This window comes from Impatiens glandulifera, chromosome 5 (assembly GCF_907164915.1).
Source record: "Impatiens glandulifera chromosome 5, dImpGla2.1, whole genome shotgun sequence".
Classification (NCBI taxonomy): Eukaryota; Viridiplantae; Streptophyta; class Magnoliopsida; order Ericales; family Balsaminaceae; genus Impatiens; species Impatiens glandulifera.
In genome coordinates, this window is record NC_061866.1 from 52,873,015 (window position 1) to 52,889,818 (window position 16,804).

Below are 16,804 nucleotides of genomic sequence, written 5' to 3' on the forward strand. Positions count from 1 at the left end.
AATCCGTCTTAATCTATTTGTTATGGAATAATGTTATAATATTACATAGTTAAGAACATAACTCAATTTGTATTAACTATGAAAGTTGAAGGACTAATATGTAATTTGATATGTTAGTCATTAATACACCAACAAATCACCCTTATTGCATGATCAAATTTTTTTTTTTTTACTAATACATTTCTAATATGCAATTTTTAATTTGTCATTCATATTGTTTAAAAACTTAAATAATATTTCATCATCATCTATTTGAATAAATACTAGCATAACCTCGTTTTAAGGGTTACAGGTTCTTTGTCATTTCTACATTTTCTTATTACTTAATTTCTTGATATTAATTTTGTGTTTTAATAGAAAAACGTATCCATCGCCTATATAGTTAGTTGAATCAAAACGATTAAATCATAATACATATTCTTTTACAATTTCTTATACAAATTATTCTTTTAACATGATTCTAATTAATTTGTAGATGTTATACAAATAAAACGATATATCATTTCGAATTATAATTTAGAAAAATAAATAAATAAATAAGTCCATTATTATACAATCTTTGATATGTTTGTTACTTTATGCCGGAGAGAGAAATCTGTTACGGGCCGCAGTCATCATCGGCTTTTGCCACGTGGATATGATGAAATGTCAGACAGTTACTTCTCATGCCCAAAATGCCCTCCAATTATCTTTTTTTTACATGAAGTTACTCTTCTTTATTTATTTATTTTTCTTCTATTTTTTAACGAAAATAATATAACTTTTCTAAAGGCCCGTATTTTTAGCTTCACCATGGAATTCTTTTCAACTTTATGTCTACATAAAATAAAGTAAAAAATTGCCAATTTTTTAATTAATTAAACAATATTAAGAAATTGTTTGATTAAATACAATAAACCAAACAAATTATCCAAGTTTTCAAGCATTGAACATTTATAAGAGTTGCATTCTATTCAATTCACACATTATTTAAAATAAATAAATAAATTAAATTGTATATTTCATATAACAAAGGTAATTCATATTTTTAGTGTAAACAGTTTTTTTTATTGGGTTACATTCAAAAATAATTTAAGTTATATTTTTTGGCCAATTATTTGTAAAATATTTTTCAGACTAAAAATATTTAAATAACATTTAAAAATCTCTCCGATTATATTTAAGAGGTTTAATACAAACCTTTTAAATAATTTCTACAGTTTTTTATTTTAGAAATAAAAAATGCATAGAAAGATCCCGGTTTTGATTTTTTTTTATTTTAGAAATAAATAAAGAATGTAATTCATCATCTATGTGCATACGTTATACATCAAAATCGGACCTTTCTTCTTTTACTCCTGCAAAAGTGATCGACGACAAACTCGCATAGGTAATTCATCATCTATGTGCATACGTTATACATCAAAACCGGGGTCTCTCTTCTTTTATTCCCACAAAAGTGATTGACGACAAGCATACAAAGAATATGAGTCAAAATAGTTACGTATACGTTTTTATTTTATTGTGAGACTTTGTGAATTTTGTGGAATTAAAAATACAATAAATAATTTATTGAGTGTTTTGATTTTTTTTTTTATTAAGATAAGACATTTATGTACTGAATTAAATTTTAATCAAAATATATTTTCTAAATAAAAACTATCTAAATTTAGAATATTTTTATTAAAAATTGAACAAAAAATCAATTAAAACTCTTTAAATCCTACATTTAATTTGACATATTTTATTTAATTTTCACAATAACATATCAATTAAATTATTTTTATAAAATTTTAATTTTAAAATATAGAAAATATTACTAATCCCATAGGGGCTAAGAGTAGACAAAGTTGAATGTGTTTTATACTTTTCTCTTTAATTAAAAAAATATATATAATATTATTATAATTCAAATAATATATTTTATATTACACAATTTTTTTCAAAAAATCCTATATATAATTATATATATATATATAACCAACCTGCAGCTTCATTATTAATATTGAAGCGCATATATCAGTTTCCACCCCGATTCTCTCTCACTACAAGCCTGAACATGCATCTGCTTTTTCTGTTCTTCGCTCCGAATTCACTGCGATTTATGGAGCAGTTTGCAGGTTCAATTTCCTTTTCCTGATTATCACTGAAGCTCAGATATCGCTCTAGGCCTAGAGAGAGAAGAAGAAGAAGGAGATCTCTAGCTCAATTTCGTGCTTTTTCTGCTTTCAATATCATCTTTCCGGTTATAGTTCCTGCTTCAACTTGCACCAGGCATTAATTCTCCACTTGTCTGAGTTTCTTTCTTCTTAAAGGTACACTATCAGATTAATTATTGATTCAGAACTTCAATTTTCACTTTCACTTTCCTGTTTCAATCATATTCACTCTGATACCGTAGTTTAGCTAGTATACATTATACATACTGTAGTGTAATTCGAAACAGAGAGAGATCGAGATCAAGATCCATGGCCTCGGGATCACGAACGCCTTCATGGAAGGAGAGGGAGAACAACAAGAAAAGAGAGAGGAGACGACGAGCACTAGCAGCGAAGATCTTCGCCGGACTCCGGATGTATGGAAACTACAAGCTACCGAAGCATTGCGATAATAATGAAGTGCTCAAGGCTCTATGTAACGAGGCCGGCTGGACCGTCGAGTCCGATGGCACAACCTACCGTCAGGTTCAAATTTCTCAATAGTTTTGTTCTCAATCGAAATGCTGATAGATATTTTGTATATAAATTGTTTGAATGTGTGTGCATTAGTTTCAATTTTGAAATCTAGGTCATATTTTCAATTTTAGGGATGCAAACCGCCACCAGATCGAATGGATTTTATTGGTGGATCGATATCAGCAACAGCAAGCCCTTGCTCATCGTCTTATCATCCCAGTCCATGTGCTTCTTACAATCCAAGTCCAACATCATCTTCATTTCCCAGTCCATCTTCGTCTACTCATTCATATGCTGCTCATAATCCAAATGGAACCTCACTAATCCCCTGGCTCAAAAACCTCCCATCCGCTTCCTCCACTAAGTTTCCACATCCCTACATCCATGGTGGATCCATTAGTGCTCCTGTCACTCCTCCACTGAGCTCCCCAAGAATGAACACAAACTGGGATGGTGGTCATCGTCATCATGATCATGATCATAAGTCGATGTTATTTCCCTCTTCCACTCCACCAAGCCCTGCTGCTGGCCGACAGAGTACTGTACCTGGTTTAGATTGGCCACCGAATTCACCCACGTTCAGCTTTGTTTCTTTCAATCCGTTTGGGTTTAAAGATAACAGGACGACGATAACCACAAATGGAAGTGGTGGGTCGAGCATGTGGACGCCTGGACAGAGTGGAACTTGCTCTCCGGTGATTCCTGTTGGGGTTGAAAACAATGGAGGCCATGTAAGGGATGCTGTTATGTCGGAGGAATTTGCATTCGGATGTACTACTGCTGACGGTCTAGTGAAGCCATGGGAAGGTGAGAGGATTCATGAGGAATTTGGATCAGATGATCTTGAGCTTACTCTTGGATGCTCCAAAACCAGGTTAGTTGATTGACTGAATCTGAATCTGAATCATCATCTATAATATGAGGGAATTCAAAATCAAGTTAATTTTATAAGCTTATTTAATTGTTCTTCTATTTATGTATTGAGAATTTGAGAACCATCAATGAATTACCAATTTAGTGTTAGTTCCATTCACCTTGTTTTTTGGTAAAATGAAGTGATTTTAGATAACATTTTTATAATGGAAGAACAGAGCATGCAATAATTTGCTAGACACCAAAATGGGGAGCAATCAATACTGCTAGCTTTAAATTGAATTCAATGGTAAAAAGAAAAGATGATAATTTTTCACTTTTTTGACTAAAAAAAAAAAGGTTTATTCTCCACCACCACACCACCATGACACCTTTAATAATAAGGGTGGGGGGCAATCATCATTCTTAGTCTTGACCTAACCCAACAAGAAGGGCCGGGCAAATCAATTTTTGTTAATTTTTAATAGTAAATATATATGTCAAATGTAAAAGAGATTGTCTCAAGAAGATGATTTTGAAAGGAAGTCAAAAAGTCTGAAAAGTTTTGGTTGAGTGGAAATGAGAAGGATGGTGCCAAGAAAACTGTCTTTTTAAGGGCCATGATATGACACGATTTGTATTACTTGTTAAAGTAATTATTGAATTAACTAGGTAACCAAATATGGTAATATTGCCATTGCTTTTTAATGTTTTTTGTTTGGTAGCCCTTACCATTAAGGAGATAAAGGTATATGTGTCAAATATCAAGTAGGCCAAGAGAGACTCAAAAAATAATTTATTAAAAACTTTTCTTGTGTGAAATATTAAAATGTTTTTGCTTACTCTGAATACTTAAGTCTCACATTAATTTATTTTAAAGATTTTCCTCTCTTTCTCTTAAAGCTAGTTTCAACAAAATAATGACCAATAAACCCTAAACATGAAAATAAAATAAAATATATATATATATATATGTAACGAAAGTAAAAACAAGAAAACACCAAAGGCAGTTATAAACAAGGACAAGGCACGACATTCTTTACTTCCGCTAAGACCAAGAAAATAGCTAATGACCAAACTAGCGGGTCTAGCCCTATTCAAGATGATGCACATAATATATTTTACACAAATAATTCATCAAAAAAAAATATAGAAACTTACATAACCCTTTCAAATAATTGGCTGATAAAAAAAAAAACAAGTTAAGAGTCGCATAAGAGGCTGTACTATAGATAGATAGAGAAGGAGAATTAATAGTCTTTCTCTTGTCCCACATTGAAAACTTTACAGCTTGATTTACCATGAACTAAGTATAAATTAAGTGGCTACTATATTAAGTAAATTACGACAGCCATGCAGTTAACACAAAGCGAACTATTCTTTCGCCTTTTACTAAAGAATACCGTGTGTTAGCTGCTATTTATGGCATAAGTCTATTTTTGGAGGGGTCTTTTTACTTAAGCCCCCAACTATGCAAGTTAAAGTTTTGAATGCATAATTTTTTTACTTTATAAGGTTTAAAAATAAATATATATTTTTATATTTTTTAAGATGGAATATTTTACTATAAATTAATATTTTTATAAAAACAATTAATTGTTTTTGAAATCATTACCCATCTTTAATTGTTTTTGGAGGTTAATTAGTGAATAATATTTTTTTTAAATAAAAAAAGTTTAGAATGATTAAATAAAAATAAGAACACGCAACTATTATTATGATTTGACGATTTTTTTTTTAACATCAAAAAATAATTGAGATGCTAATTCAAATATGTACACTAACTGTATCAATCCAAACATCCTAATAACTATCTAAAAATTCGAATATTACCAAATGAAAATGAATTATTAATACTCCACAAAAGATTTTAAATATTAGTTATCCTCGACCATGTAAAAGTAAGTGAGTTGTCAATTTAACATTTTCGTAACAAATACGACTAATCATAATACAACATTTATTCGTACACTAGAATTTCACTATGAATAATGCTTAATTAAAATAACGAGATTTTGGAGATAATATTTGACTCACAATATTTTTCCCAACAAAAATTATACAAAATTATTTTTGAATTTTTATTTTATTATTATACATTAATACCTTTTAATTTTTTTTACCAAAATAATTTATGACTTTGCATAATCATCACCTATTCATTACCTCAAATTAAAAAATAAAAATAAAAAATTCTGAACAATGCCAAATATTTCCTTTATTTTATTATTTATCTGGTATGATGTATTGCAATTCATGATAAATACAAATTTTAATATTTAAAAAAATATAGAAATCCCATCCTACCAAATTGAAGATATTTTTATTATTGAAAATAGAAAGAAACTGGAATAATAAAATTTAATTTCACTAAAAATTACAATATTTACAAAAGTAAAGTAAAGATGTAGTTTCAACGAAGAACCACAAACTCGCCATACGCCAATAATTCATACGCAGCGCTATCTGATCGTCTTCTTCATTCGATGCCAAGTATGATTCTTATCTACATTTCTACACTCAAAGACTATTAGATGTCATTCGAATCGGATGTATAAATCCTAATCAAGTTCATCTATCCGTTCCACTCTTCCGCTAATTCCATCTGGAAATCTGCAGATTCAGCCATTCATTTCCGTTTTCACGAGATTCAGCCGTTAGGTGAGTCTGAAAACGAACTAGTAATTCAGTTTTATAGGATGAATTTTTAGAATTGTATGTTTGACTGTCAGTTTTTGATTTCAATTTGGACAGAAAACAATCTAGTGGAAACTTAGGGGTTTTGTACAGAAGAAAAAAAGTATGTCAGTGGAAAGATCAATTGAAGCGTGGGAGGAGGTTCAACGTCATGGTATTGATTTAGCAGATAGATTGTCTCAAGGTTTCACAGGGTTAATTCAATCACATATTAGTCCTCCATCATTCAACTGGCCCGGTCCATTTGATGTAGAGTTCTCAACGCAGAAATTTGCAAAGAGTGATTTTGGACTTGTGACTGATAATTCGGCTATTAATGGTGTATCGGCAATTTTTGATATTGGAAACAGGCTAGGGCAAGCTGGGGTAGATTTTGGAGCTAGTGTGAATGGTGTAGTTCAGCAGTTTTTTAGAATGTTGCCTGTTCCGTTTCTAAATGATGGGAATGTCGCGAGTTCGTTGGAGACTGAGATTCAAAACAAAAGAAATTACATGGCTGTAAATATGGAGGAAAATTTAGGATCATTGGCTAAGAGGTTTAAAGATTATGGGTTTGCGGAAAATGATGTGTTTACTTGTGTATCGACTGAAGAGGATATGGCAGAATGTAAGAAAACTGCTGGATATTTTGGAAGATCACAGGTTGGCTGTGTGATTTTAGAGTAGCAGTTCCATGGAAACAAATTTGGTTATGTTTTCTATTAACTTGGATTTTCCTTATGTAGGGATCCATGAATATAACATCTACATATGATAGTAGAAATCATGATGTGGAAAGCACTTTGCTTGCAAGAGGGGACATGTGGAGGGTTGAGGCATCAGTAGGAAGTTCTTCATCAAGAAATGCTAGTTCATCACCCTTTCTTCTTCAGCTTGGTCCAGTACTTCTTGTACGCGACTCAACACTTCTATTGCCAGTTCATCTGTCTAAGCAACACTTACTTTGGTATGGTTATGATAGGAAGGTATGTTCACCCTTGTGCAATTTATCTTTTAAATTTTGTCATGTCTGGCATGTGATCCTTTAAAATATGTAATGTTGTTTCTTTATGTTGATGATTCTTCTTGAATTTGATCCAAATCTTATTTATGACCCAAAATGGACTTTTTCGTTTGCTGATATTGTGCTTATATATTTCCTTTAAATCTTGTATCCAATCAAGGTAGATTCGGTCTTTCAGATGATCATGTGACCAAATTCACACACTAGTTGTTAGGATTATTCAATGCATTTTGGTGGAAGATTCAGTTGTGAAATTGTAACTCATCTAATATCTCTGTGGGAGATGGAGAGGATATACTTTGCTAATGATAATAATATTTTAACCATTTATTTCTTTAAATTGTCTGAATGTGTTTTATAATAGCAATTTGATCATTCGAGGATGTAAGTTTATATGAAAAAGTATATATAACTCAGAACAGGAATCTAGATCTTTGGTGGTTGATGAGGATAAAATGCTTTGTTTTGAAGAAAGTAGTTGCATGTGGTTGGAGTTAGGATGGAAGTATGTCTTCCTTGCGAATTTAGATTGATTTGGGATGTCCCGAAATCTTAGAATTAAGAAGATATGTGAATTTTGCCTTCTCATACTACTTGTTCTAAGAAGTTTATTTTTCAAACAAGTGAATTCTCTAGTCTAAAGTGATAATGCATTAGCATACTTCAACCACCGCAAAACTAGGTCAAAATAAAATGGTTTTGGAAGAGAACGAACCCATATTTCAATCAGATTACATGAATTATTTGATGAATCTGCTGACTACTTATAGATTAAACCTGATCCCAAGCTGTAACAACTGCACCTATCAAAACATATATAATTCCCATCATGTGGAAATCCGTATTCTAACCTAATATTGTTAGCATGTTATAAACATTAATCTTCTTCACATTTTAATTTCCCATTTTGTTTGTCTTTTCTTAAACTGCGGTTGGTAAATCTCTTGATTATTTATCATTGGCAGAATGGATTACATTCCCTGTGTCCGGCTGTCTGGTCTAAGCACCGAAGGTGGTTGTTGATGTCAATGATCTGTCTCAATCCTTTGGCATGTGTAAGTTCTAATGATCAAGCAACCAGTCTCAGTAGTTCATATCAATTACCAAATGCAATATATGTTTCTGGATCCAAAATTTTGGTATCTAACTGTAAGATATCTTTGAAGTCATTAGTTTGTTTTCCTGCTTTGCTATTACGACATTTTCCAATGCTACTTACCTGTATGGGCATTTGTCTTTCCACGATTTCCAATTATCTATTGTGATTTTAGTTTAGCTGATATTTATCGTTTTTTGTTTCCAGTCATTCATGGATTTGCAGTTTCCAAATGGTCAAGTGACGTATGTAGCTGGAGAAGGCATATCTACAAGTGCATTTATACCTTTTTGTGGTGGCCTCCTTCAAGCACAAGGTCAATATCCTGGAGATATGCGGTTCAGTTTCTCCTGCAAGGTCAGTTCTTGAAGCTGAAAAATGACATGAAGATGTCACTGAAATCATCCTTCGTTTTAATTGTTCTTCTTGCAGAATAAATGGGGAACACGAATCACACCGACAGTACAATTGCCTGACAAATCATTTTCCCTGGCTTTTGACCAAGCTTTAGCCTGGAAGAGATCTGGTCTAATCGTTAGACCAAAATTCCAATTCAGGTAAGTGTCTGTTTGTTTGCGGATAATTATTTTTCCAGTTTGTTTAATGCTTTTTCTTCTTTTTAGCGTGTGCCCTACTTTTGGTGGAAGCAATCCTGGGTTGCAAGCAGAACTCATACATTCTTTGAAGGAACAAGTCAATCTCATATATGGCTGTTCATACATGGCCCATCCCTCTGCATTTGCATCATTATCTGTAAGTTGGAAATATATAACCACGAGCCTATTTAGAAACTGGTATTTTGTCATAATCAGATTAGAAAATCGTGAAAGTTCAAATTGAAAAACTGTTTTTTCTTTTCATTTGCTATAAGATTTTTCAAATAACCATATGATGGATTCTGTCTTTGTTTTCTTGTTCACATCCTATAAACTGGTATCTTGTCATAATGACATTAGAAAATCGTCAAAGTTCAAATGAAAAACTGTTTTTTTATTTGGTATAAGATTTTTCAAATAACCATATGATGGATTCTGTCTCTGTTTTCTTTTTCACATCTTATAAACCGGTATTTTGTCGCTATGACATTAGAAAATCGTCAAAGTTCGAATTGAAAAACTGTTTTTTTTTTTTCATTTGGTATAAGATTTTTCAAATAACCATGTGATGGATTCTGTCTCTGTTTCTCATTCACATCTTATAAACTAGTATTTTGTCACAATAACATTATAAAATCGTTAACATTCAAAATGAAGAACTTTTTTTTTTTAGTTTGGTACAAAAAAAATTTCAATTAACCATAGGATGTATTCTGTCTTTGTTTTCTTGTTCACATCAGCTGGGAAGATCAAAGTGGAATGGAAATGTTGGGAATTCTGGAGTTGTTATGAGAATAGAAACACCACTTCGAAATGTCGGTTGGCCTTTCATATCTGTTCAGCTAAATAGTGGAATCGAGTTTTGATCGTGTAGTAATCTGCTACATCACATTTGTGAATTGTATTTTCTTAGTATTCTTGAGAGACTCGTTCTTTTTTTAGGTAGCGATGTTCTCTTGCACGTCATGAACATTTAGTTACGGGGTGTTGATATATTAATATAACGTGCATTTTTTTTCTACAAACGTGACAATTCTAACATCACATTTAATATCAAGATCTCAATAGCTCCATTATTGTAATGGAAACGATTATTGCTATAATTGGAATTCAATGTGAATGTGATAAGATGTATTGTGATATTCTTATTGAAGTCTCTCTTAAGAAAATAATTTATCTTAAAATAGATGCCTTCATGTTTCAGCTATTTGAAATATAAAATTTATTTATAACAAAAGTATATAATATATCCTAGAAAACACATTTACGTGTTGCATATTCTAAAGAAAAGTAGGTAAAACATGAAAATGTGATGACTTTATTAATTTAATCTCAAATATATATATATATATATATATATAATTATTCTAATACATTTTACTTGTCAATTGTCATATAATATAGAATTTGAGATATTTAATCTATTAGAGAAGATTTTTTTTTTTAATTTATGTGTGTATTTTTTTAATTTATAAAAAGTTATTAAAAACTGAATGATATTCATTGAAAGTATTTTTTATTTTTTTATGAAAAGAAGATAAGACAGTTTGAAAATTGCACCACGAAAATGAGAGGCACTATTTTGGTATGAATAGAACACTTCAACCAATTTAAAAGATATTATTTTATTTATCTAACTTATGGAGAACCACAAATAAATATAATTTTTATAAAGAAATTTTATTTTATATTATAAAAAAATATGTCACTGACAAATTATAAAAAAATAAATTAGTTAAATCAAATACCAAATAATTCATGTAAGTTAGGAATAAATCCTAATCACACACACAAAATAATTATAAATATTTTGAAACTACTAATCAACAAAATTATTTGATTGGAAAACTAAAACTAATGGACAACAAAATATGATTAACCCTCTTACCACAGAGCTAAGGAATTCATTTCCATTTCTCATTCTTAAATATAATTTATTTGAATTAATTTCAACAACAAAAATTGCTATCATAGTTTATAATATTTTTGAATTTTTTTAATTTAAAAAATTAGCATAAATTCATAGTCACTAAATGATATTTCTATTATATATAAAAACATTTTCTTTTAAATAAGTGAAAATGAGTCTTTTATCAAGTTAACATAAAAAAAATAAATTGTTTTTATAGTCTTTTAAAAAGCTAAAGCAAATGAAATTAATAAAATCATCTTAAATTATTTAGAGTTTTCTTAACTAATTATATTTGCAATGGAATTATATACAACATATTATTAACTATTTCAGTAATTACAACAATATCCAAACCCAAATAAATAAATATATTATATATATTTTAAAAGAAATATTTTTCATTAATTCAAATAAGAAGTTACATATCGAAAATTAAATTATAAAATAATGTCAATAAAATTAAAACAACTAAATAAAGATTTAGATGTTAAATAATATAACATATTTACAATAATTAAAATTTATATGGTGACTCTAAAGATTCGTAACGATGACGGATGGAACAAACCGAAAACAATGTTGAAAGAATCTCAATCAAATATTCTGAACGACATAAAAATTATGTTTAATCGAAGGTAGGTAAATAACGCATAAAATCAATTATATTAAGTACTTCACTCTACTTATACGATAAACAAGAGTTGAGAACCCCAAATAAATAATGAAAGTTACAAATTCATAACTCCAAATTGAAGACGGTCAAATGTATTAGAAATTGAATTCAAGACCAAATTAAATCTTATTGTTATAATAAGTAAAAATATTATGGCAATCCATGTGCTATTGCAAACTATACTTTTTTAATACCTGTAATAAACAATAATATAAAGATTTTATAATTACAATTTATTTATTTTAAGAAGTGAAAAATCTTTAATGTTTTAATTCATTAAAATATGATCAAGCGTAATATATATATTGTGATGAAGGGTGTTCAATATTTGGTCTAAACCGAATATCCGATCGAATTCGAATTCACCAAATTCGAATAAACCGAATTCGAATTACATTTTCGATTTTCGAATCGAATTTAAAACCGATTCGAATTCAAATACGGTTTCGGTTTGGTTTTCGAGTTTATGTTTCAACTCGAAAACCAAAACGAAAACTGAATTCATTTTTATTATATATTATATAACTTATTACATATTATATATTAAATTATCATGTGCCTCCTACTAGATTCCTACATTAAATTCATAATCCCTAATTCATTTTCCCATTTCTCTAGTTGTCAATACCTCTCAATCGCCATATATTGTCGTCGTCGATACTATTTTACTTTCGTCGTTTAATTGTCGAATATATATTAGCGTTAGTCACTAAGATAAGTTTGCGTGATTTATATTTTTTTTATAATTTAAGTAGATAAGATCTCTTTAACAACTCATTTATTTTGTTAACTCTTTTAAAAAAAAATTATCTTATGGGTAGGTGATGTTCTATATTTGGTTTAAACCGAATATTCGACCGAATTCGAACCGAATTCGAATTTATTCAAATTGGTTCGGTTTTCAAATTTGCTTAAAAAAAATAAAAATTCGAAAAATTCGAACCGAAAACTCGAATAACCCGAAAACCGAACCGGTTGAACACCCCTAATTGTGATTAAGGATTAGACTTCCAAGTTTTGTATTAATTAAAGATTTGCTTAAATTCTCAAATTATAAAGTTTAGTGTTGATTTAATTGTACGCCTGGCCTTAAATACACATGTAAGAATATTAGTTAATTATAAATATATATATATATATATTAATTTAAATAGTTTTTTTACTCTTTGTTTTTTTAGCTATTTAATTTCTTAAATTTAATTTTATTGAATATACATATTAAAAATGTATTATAAGTAATCAATTTACATACTGAATTAAATAAAAACATTTAAATTATTATTTAAAAATATAAAGTATTTAAATTTTAATTTATTTATTTAACATGATAATTTAATTTATTTTAAATAATTAATATTTTAATTTAGAATATCATTGTTTAATAAAAAATTAATTATATTATTAAATAAAAACAATTTTAGAATTAGTAAGTTACTTATTTAAGCCTTATTTTTTAACCTAGTTAAGATATTAATAAAACAAAACACTATTTACTTAGTTTGATAATTTGAATTTGAGCATCTCCAAATGATACCCAAACTCAAATTCAAACCACTTTTTTTCTCAAATCTACACATTCGCACAACTAAAATGGGTTTTTTATCACAATTTTCCATATCTTGTAAAATTATGTTCATAATCTCAAAACTTTTTTTTTTTTAATTCAACTCATAAATTTAATTTAGGTATATTTTATACATTAAATTTATCTATATAATTTATTATTTTAATTTATTTATATAATTTAATTTATTTATATAATATTTTTTATATAACATAAATTTATAATAATATTAAAAATTAATAATAATATTCAAAAAAGATTATAATAATGTTCAGAAAAAATATAATAATGTTAAAAAAATAATTTTTAGTTTGTGTAGTAAAATTTTGAATTTTTAATAAATTTTTATAAATAATTTATAATCAAATTTAAAATAATGGGATGATATTAAAATATTTTGATTTAATTTATAACATTGTAAAATATATTGGGTGATATTAAAATGTTATAAAAATTAATGTAAGGAAGAATATTATAAGAATAATTTTTTTAGTTTGAGGATGAGTTTTTCGGTTGGAGAAGAATTATTATTTGACGTGACATTTACACCAAAAATGAGTTTGAAAATGAATTTTTCGATTAGAGATGGTCTAATAGTCTAATTTGTAATATATATTAGATAATCTCGCTCCCTAAAGTATAATTAAATTATTTGAATAATCTTCCAAAGTGATTAGCATAATTTGCATAGACTCTTAATTGATTTTTTTTCTCAAAAAACTAATATGAAAAAATGATAATTTAAAAAAAAAAAAAATAAAGTATGTAATATTTACTTGTTAATGATAAAGAATAAAAATTTGAGTAATCTACTTTAAGGATAAAGAAGAATCTAAAAATTGGGTCAAGCTTAAAAGAAAAATCAAATAAATAATATGTATATATATATATAAGAGAGTTAGGCAGAAGGCACTTAGGATGATCTAGGTTTGATAAAAATTAAGGATGAAGGTTAACAATAATATTTGTTCCTTAATTATGTCTCTGTTGATCTTACTACTGGTGGGTGTGTCCTTAACAGAGGTCGTTGGGGCGGCGGAATGTAACCTCTACGAGGGCAGTTGGGTTAAAGACAATTCCTACCCTCTTTATAAGAATTGCCCTTTTGTAGAGAAGGAATTCAATTGTCAGAACAATGGCCGACCTGACACCGACTATCTAACCTACAGATGGCAGCCTACCGACTGTCAACTTCCCAGGTACGTACGTACGTAGGTCATTATACTTTCTTCTCCGGCGCCGGCGCCGGCGACGGCGTCTTTTTCTGCATCTACGTCCCTTCTCTCTCATTCACATATATATGCTTTGAAAGTATTATTAGATTATTTGATATTAATTAGATTGATAATTTTTGAATTAAATCCAAATAAACATAGTATATCAAACATGAGAAGAGATTTGTTTTAGGTGATTTTTAGTTAATTATACAAATAATTCTTGGGTGATCAAGAAGAATCATAGGTCCTTTCATTTTCTTGACAGCTTATATGGGATTTAAATAAATGAAATAAAATGTTTTAGCTAAATAAATATTAAAATACATGTATTTATTTATTTATATATATATATTAGAGATTTTATAAACCAATTAGGCCTTGTTCAAGTTCCATAGATGGAGGATATGGGGTTTTAACATTAGATGGATTATTTACTGAATTTGTTTGTGATTTTGAAAGTTGAGTTTTTATTTTTGAAAAATAATATTAATATATATATATATATTAAATATATTAAATAGAGTGTTTTAATTAATAAATTGAGTTTTATGATTGATGAAAATAAATATAATATTTAATTATATATATATATATTGATATTATTTTAAAAATTAAATAAACAATGCCAAAAATAGTTTGATTATTATATTTAATTTAATATTTTTTTGGGGGAAAATATATTTAATTTAATATTTTCTATTATAATTAATTTTGTTTTTATAAATAATTTAATTTCTCATAAATAAAAAATGATTTCTACATCTAGAAAAACTAATGAATTCCATATCAATCAAGCCTAATGTACCATCATGTTGTCTTACATCAATTGTTGGTGAGTTTCATCATAAAATATTTTTTTTTACATATTTAAATAAATAATTGAGAGATATTTTACACCATTTTAAATAAGAAATGTCATATTATTTAACTAATCCAGCGCCACATAACAATTAATTATTTTTGTGATGCAGATTTGATGGATTAGGGTTTCTAAATAAATACAAAGGGAAGAAGATAATGTTTGTAGGGGATTCATTAGTTAGAGACCAATGGTCTTCTTTGACATGTTTACTCTATAATTCCGCAAAAGAATTAAACTACACCCTTAAAAGAGTAGCCAAAGTCTCTACTTTTCATATTCCGGTAACAATATATATATAGTAGTATCCATTTATTTCTTTGTATTATAAATTGTCGATTCTCGATGAACATCTATCTAACTTTGTTTACTTATATATATAGAAATACAACGTGTCGGTTATATTGGATAGAAACGTGTTCTTGGTCAAGTTAGTAGACGAGGCGAAGGGAAGAATATTGAAATTGGATTCGATTGATGGCGAGGGTTGGAAGGGGATGGATTTGCTTGTTTTCGACACTTGGCATTGGTGGAATTATAGGCACGCCCTACAAGTGTAAGTTAGTTTTTTATTTATTTTCTAAATTCAATATAATTTGTTTAATTAATTAATTATTAATTTGGGCAATGTAGATGGGACTATATACAAATAGACAACAAATATCTAAAGGACATGGATAGAAATACCGCCTTCGAGCATGCAATGGGAACGTGGGGTACATGGGTAGATGCAAACGTCGATCCTTCTAAGACACGTGTCTTCTTTCAGGGCATATCGCCTAATCATTATAGGTTAATTAACATCTTCATATGATCATGTTGTATGTTGTACTAAGTTTTAACATATAATTATTAATGTTTGTGCTGATTTTAATTTTAGGGGGGCGGAATGGAATGAGCCACATGCGAATAAATGTGTGGGACAAACAATACCTATAATGGGCTCGAAATATCCTGGTACATATCCTCCGGAAATGAAAATAGTGAAAAGGGCTTTAAGTCGCGTGAAGAAGGTTCCGGTGAGTTTATTAGACATAACCGGTCTTTCTTTGCTTAGAAAAGACGGCCATCCTTCTATCTATGGCTCGGGCGGGGCTTCCGGTGCGGATTGTACTCATTGGTGTGTTGGAGGGGTCCCTGATACTTGGAACCAGATTCTTTCTCACCTTGTCCTCACCCACAAACATTGAATATATAATTATTCAAACAAAATATATTGGTATAATCTATTCTATTCATAGCACACACACAAAATTAAACATTGTTTACTATTTTTGTGTTTTTTTTTGCTTCCCATTGGTGAAAGAATCTCAATAACAGATTATATGGTTATTTGAAACAATAAATCATACATATACATATATATTTGAAAACTTGAATATCAATTATGAATGGATTGAGTGCAATATATATTTTTTTTTTCAATGCATTTTTTATGTCGTATTTTATTGTGTTTTGAGTGGAAATCGATTTTTTTTCATACTCTTAATATATTAATTATATTTAGAGGCAAAATATTAAAGAAATAAAAAAATATTAAAATTAGGAGAGTATATCACTTATTGTTAATAAGACTTGTAATATTGTACTATTTTAAATATGAACAAAACACTTGATTTGAGGAATATTTTGTGTGTTATTGAGATTATTGAAAAATGATGACTGTGACCAATATTTTATC

General features: G+C 28.7%; 3 protein-coding genes and 1 non-coding gene across 6 annotated transcripts; all 4 read left to right on the top strand.

Moving 5' to 3' along the window:
• Positions 1–1,997: 1,997 nt before the first annotated feature.
• Positions 1,998–3,677, top strand: LOC124938649 (BES1/BZR1 homolog protein 4-like). 3 transcript variants are annotated; one of them, XM_047479127.1, is made up of 3 exons: positions 1,998–2,294; positions 2,386–2,663; positions 2,786–3,677. In XM_047479127.1, the coding sequence occupies exons 2-3, from the start codon at positions 2,448–2,450 to the stop codon at positions 3,539–3,541; spliced, it is 972 nt and encodes a 323-aa protein (XP_047335083.1). In that variant the 5' UTR covers positions 1,998–2,294; positions 2,386–2,447; the 3' UTR covers positions 3,542–3,677. The 3 variants fall into 3 exon arrangements, with proteins under 3 accessions (XP_047335083.1, XP_047335082.1, XP_047335085.1); XM_047479126.1 differs by having other exon boundaries at positions 2,411–2,663; XM_047479129.1 differs by having other exon boundaries at positions 2,428–2,663.
• A 1,178-nt stretch (positions 3,678–4,855) lies between these two features.
• Positions 4,856–4,972, top strand: LOC124940873. Its single transcript, XR_007099592.1, has one exon. It is a non-coding gene; the product is annotated as a U5 spliceosomal RNA (small nuclear RNA).
• A 955-nt stretch (positions 4,973–5,927) lies between these two features.
• LOC124940022 lies at positions 5,928–9,928 on the top strand. Its single transcript, XM_047480498.1, has 8 exons — positions 5,928–6,167; positions 6,261–6,845; positions 6,929–7,168; positions 8,172–8,261; positions 8,510–8,659; positions 8,735–8,859; positions 8,926–9,055; positions 9,639–9,928. The coding sequence occupies exons 2-8, from the start codon at positions 6,309–6,311 to the stop codon at positions 9,762–9,764; spliced, it is 1,398 nt and encodes a 465-aa protein (XP_047336454.1). The 5' UTR covers positions 5,928–6,167; positions 6,261–6,308; the 3' UTR covers positions 9,765–9,928.
• Positions 9,929–14,010: 4,082 nt separating this feature from the next.
• On the top strand, positions 14,011–16,437 carry LOC124940518 (protein trichome birefringence-like 41). The gene is made up of 5 exons (XM_047481044.1): positions 14,011–14,246; positions 15,236–15,407; positions 15,507–15,679; positions 15,757–15,915; positions 16,004–16,437. Exons 1-5 carry the CDS (start codon positions 14,026–14,028, stop codon positions 16,311–16,313), a joined length of 1,035 nt encoding a protein of 344 aa, XP_047337000.1. The 5' UTR covers positions 14,011–14,025; the 3' UTR covers positions 16,314–16,437.
• The last annotated feature ends 367 nt before the right edge of the window (positions 16,438–16,804 follow it).

Coding starts and splice junctions, on each gene's coding strand:
- LOC124938649 (XM_047479127.1), top strand. CDS start 2,448: ATGGCCTCGGGATCACGAACGCCTTCATGGAAGGAGAGGGAGAACAAC. Junction 2,664..2,785: donor ATGGCACAACCTACCGTCAG/GTTCAAATTTCT, acceptor TTTCAATTTTAG/GGATGCAAACCGCCACCAGA.
- LOC124940022 (XM_047480498.1), top strand. CDS start 6,309: ATGTCAGTGGAAAGATCAATTGAAGCGTGGGAGGAGGTTCAACGTCAT. Junction 8,262..8,509: donor GTCTCAATCCTTTGGCATGT/GTAAGTTCTAAT, acceptor TTTTGTTTCCAG/TCATTCATGGATTTGCAGTT. Junction 9,056..9,638: donor CTGCATTTGCATCATTATCT/GTAAGTTGGAAA, acceptor TGTTCACATCAG/CTGGGAAGATCAAAGTGGAA.
- LOC124940518 (XM_047481044.1), top strand. CDS start 14,026: ATGTCTCTGTTGATCTTACTACTGGTGGGTGTGTCCTTAACAGAGGTC. Junction 14,247..15,235: donor ACCGACTGTCAACTTCCCAG/GTACGTACGTAC, acceptor TTTGTGATGCAG/ATTTGATGGATTAGGGTTTC. Junction 15,680..15,756: donor TATAGGCACGCCCTACAAGT/GTAAGTTAGTTT, acceptor TGGGCAATGTAG/ATGGGACTATATACAAATAG.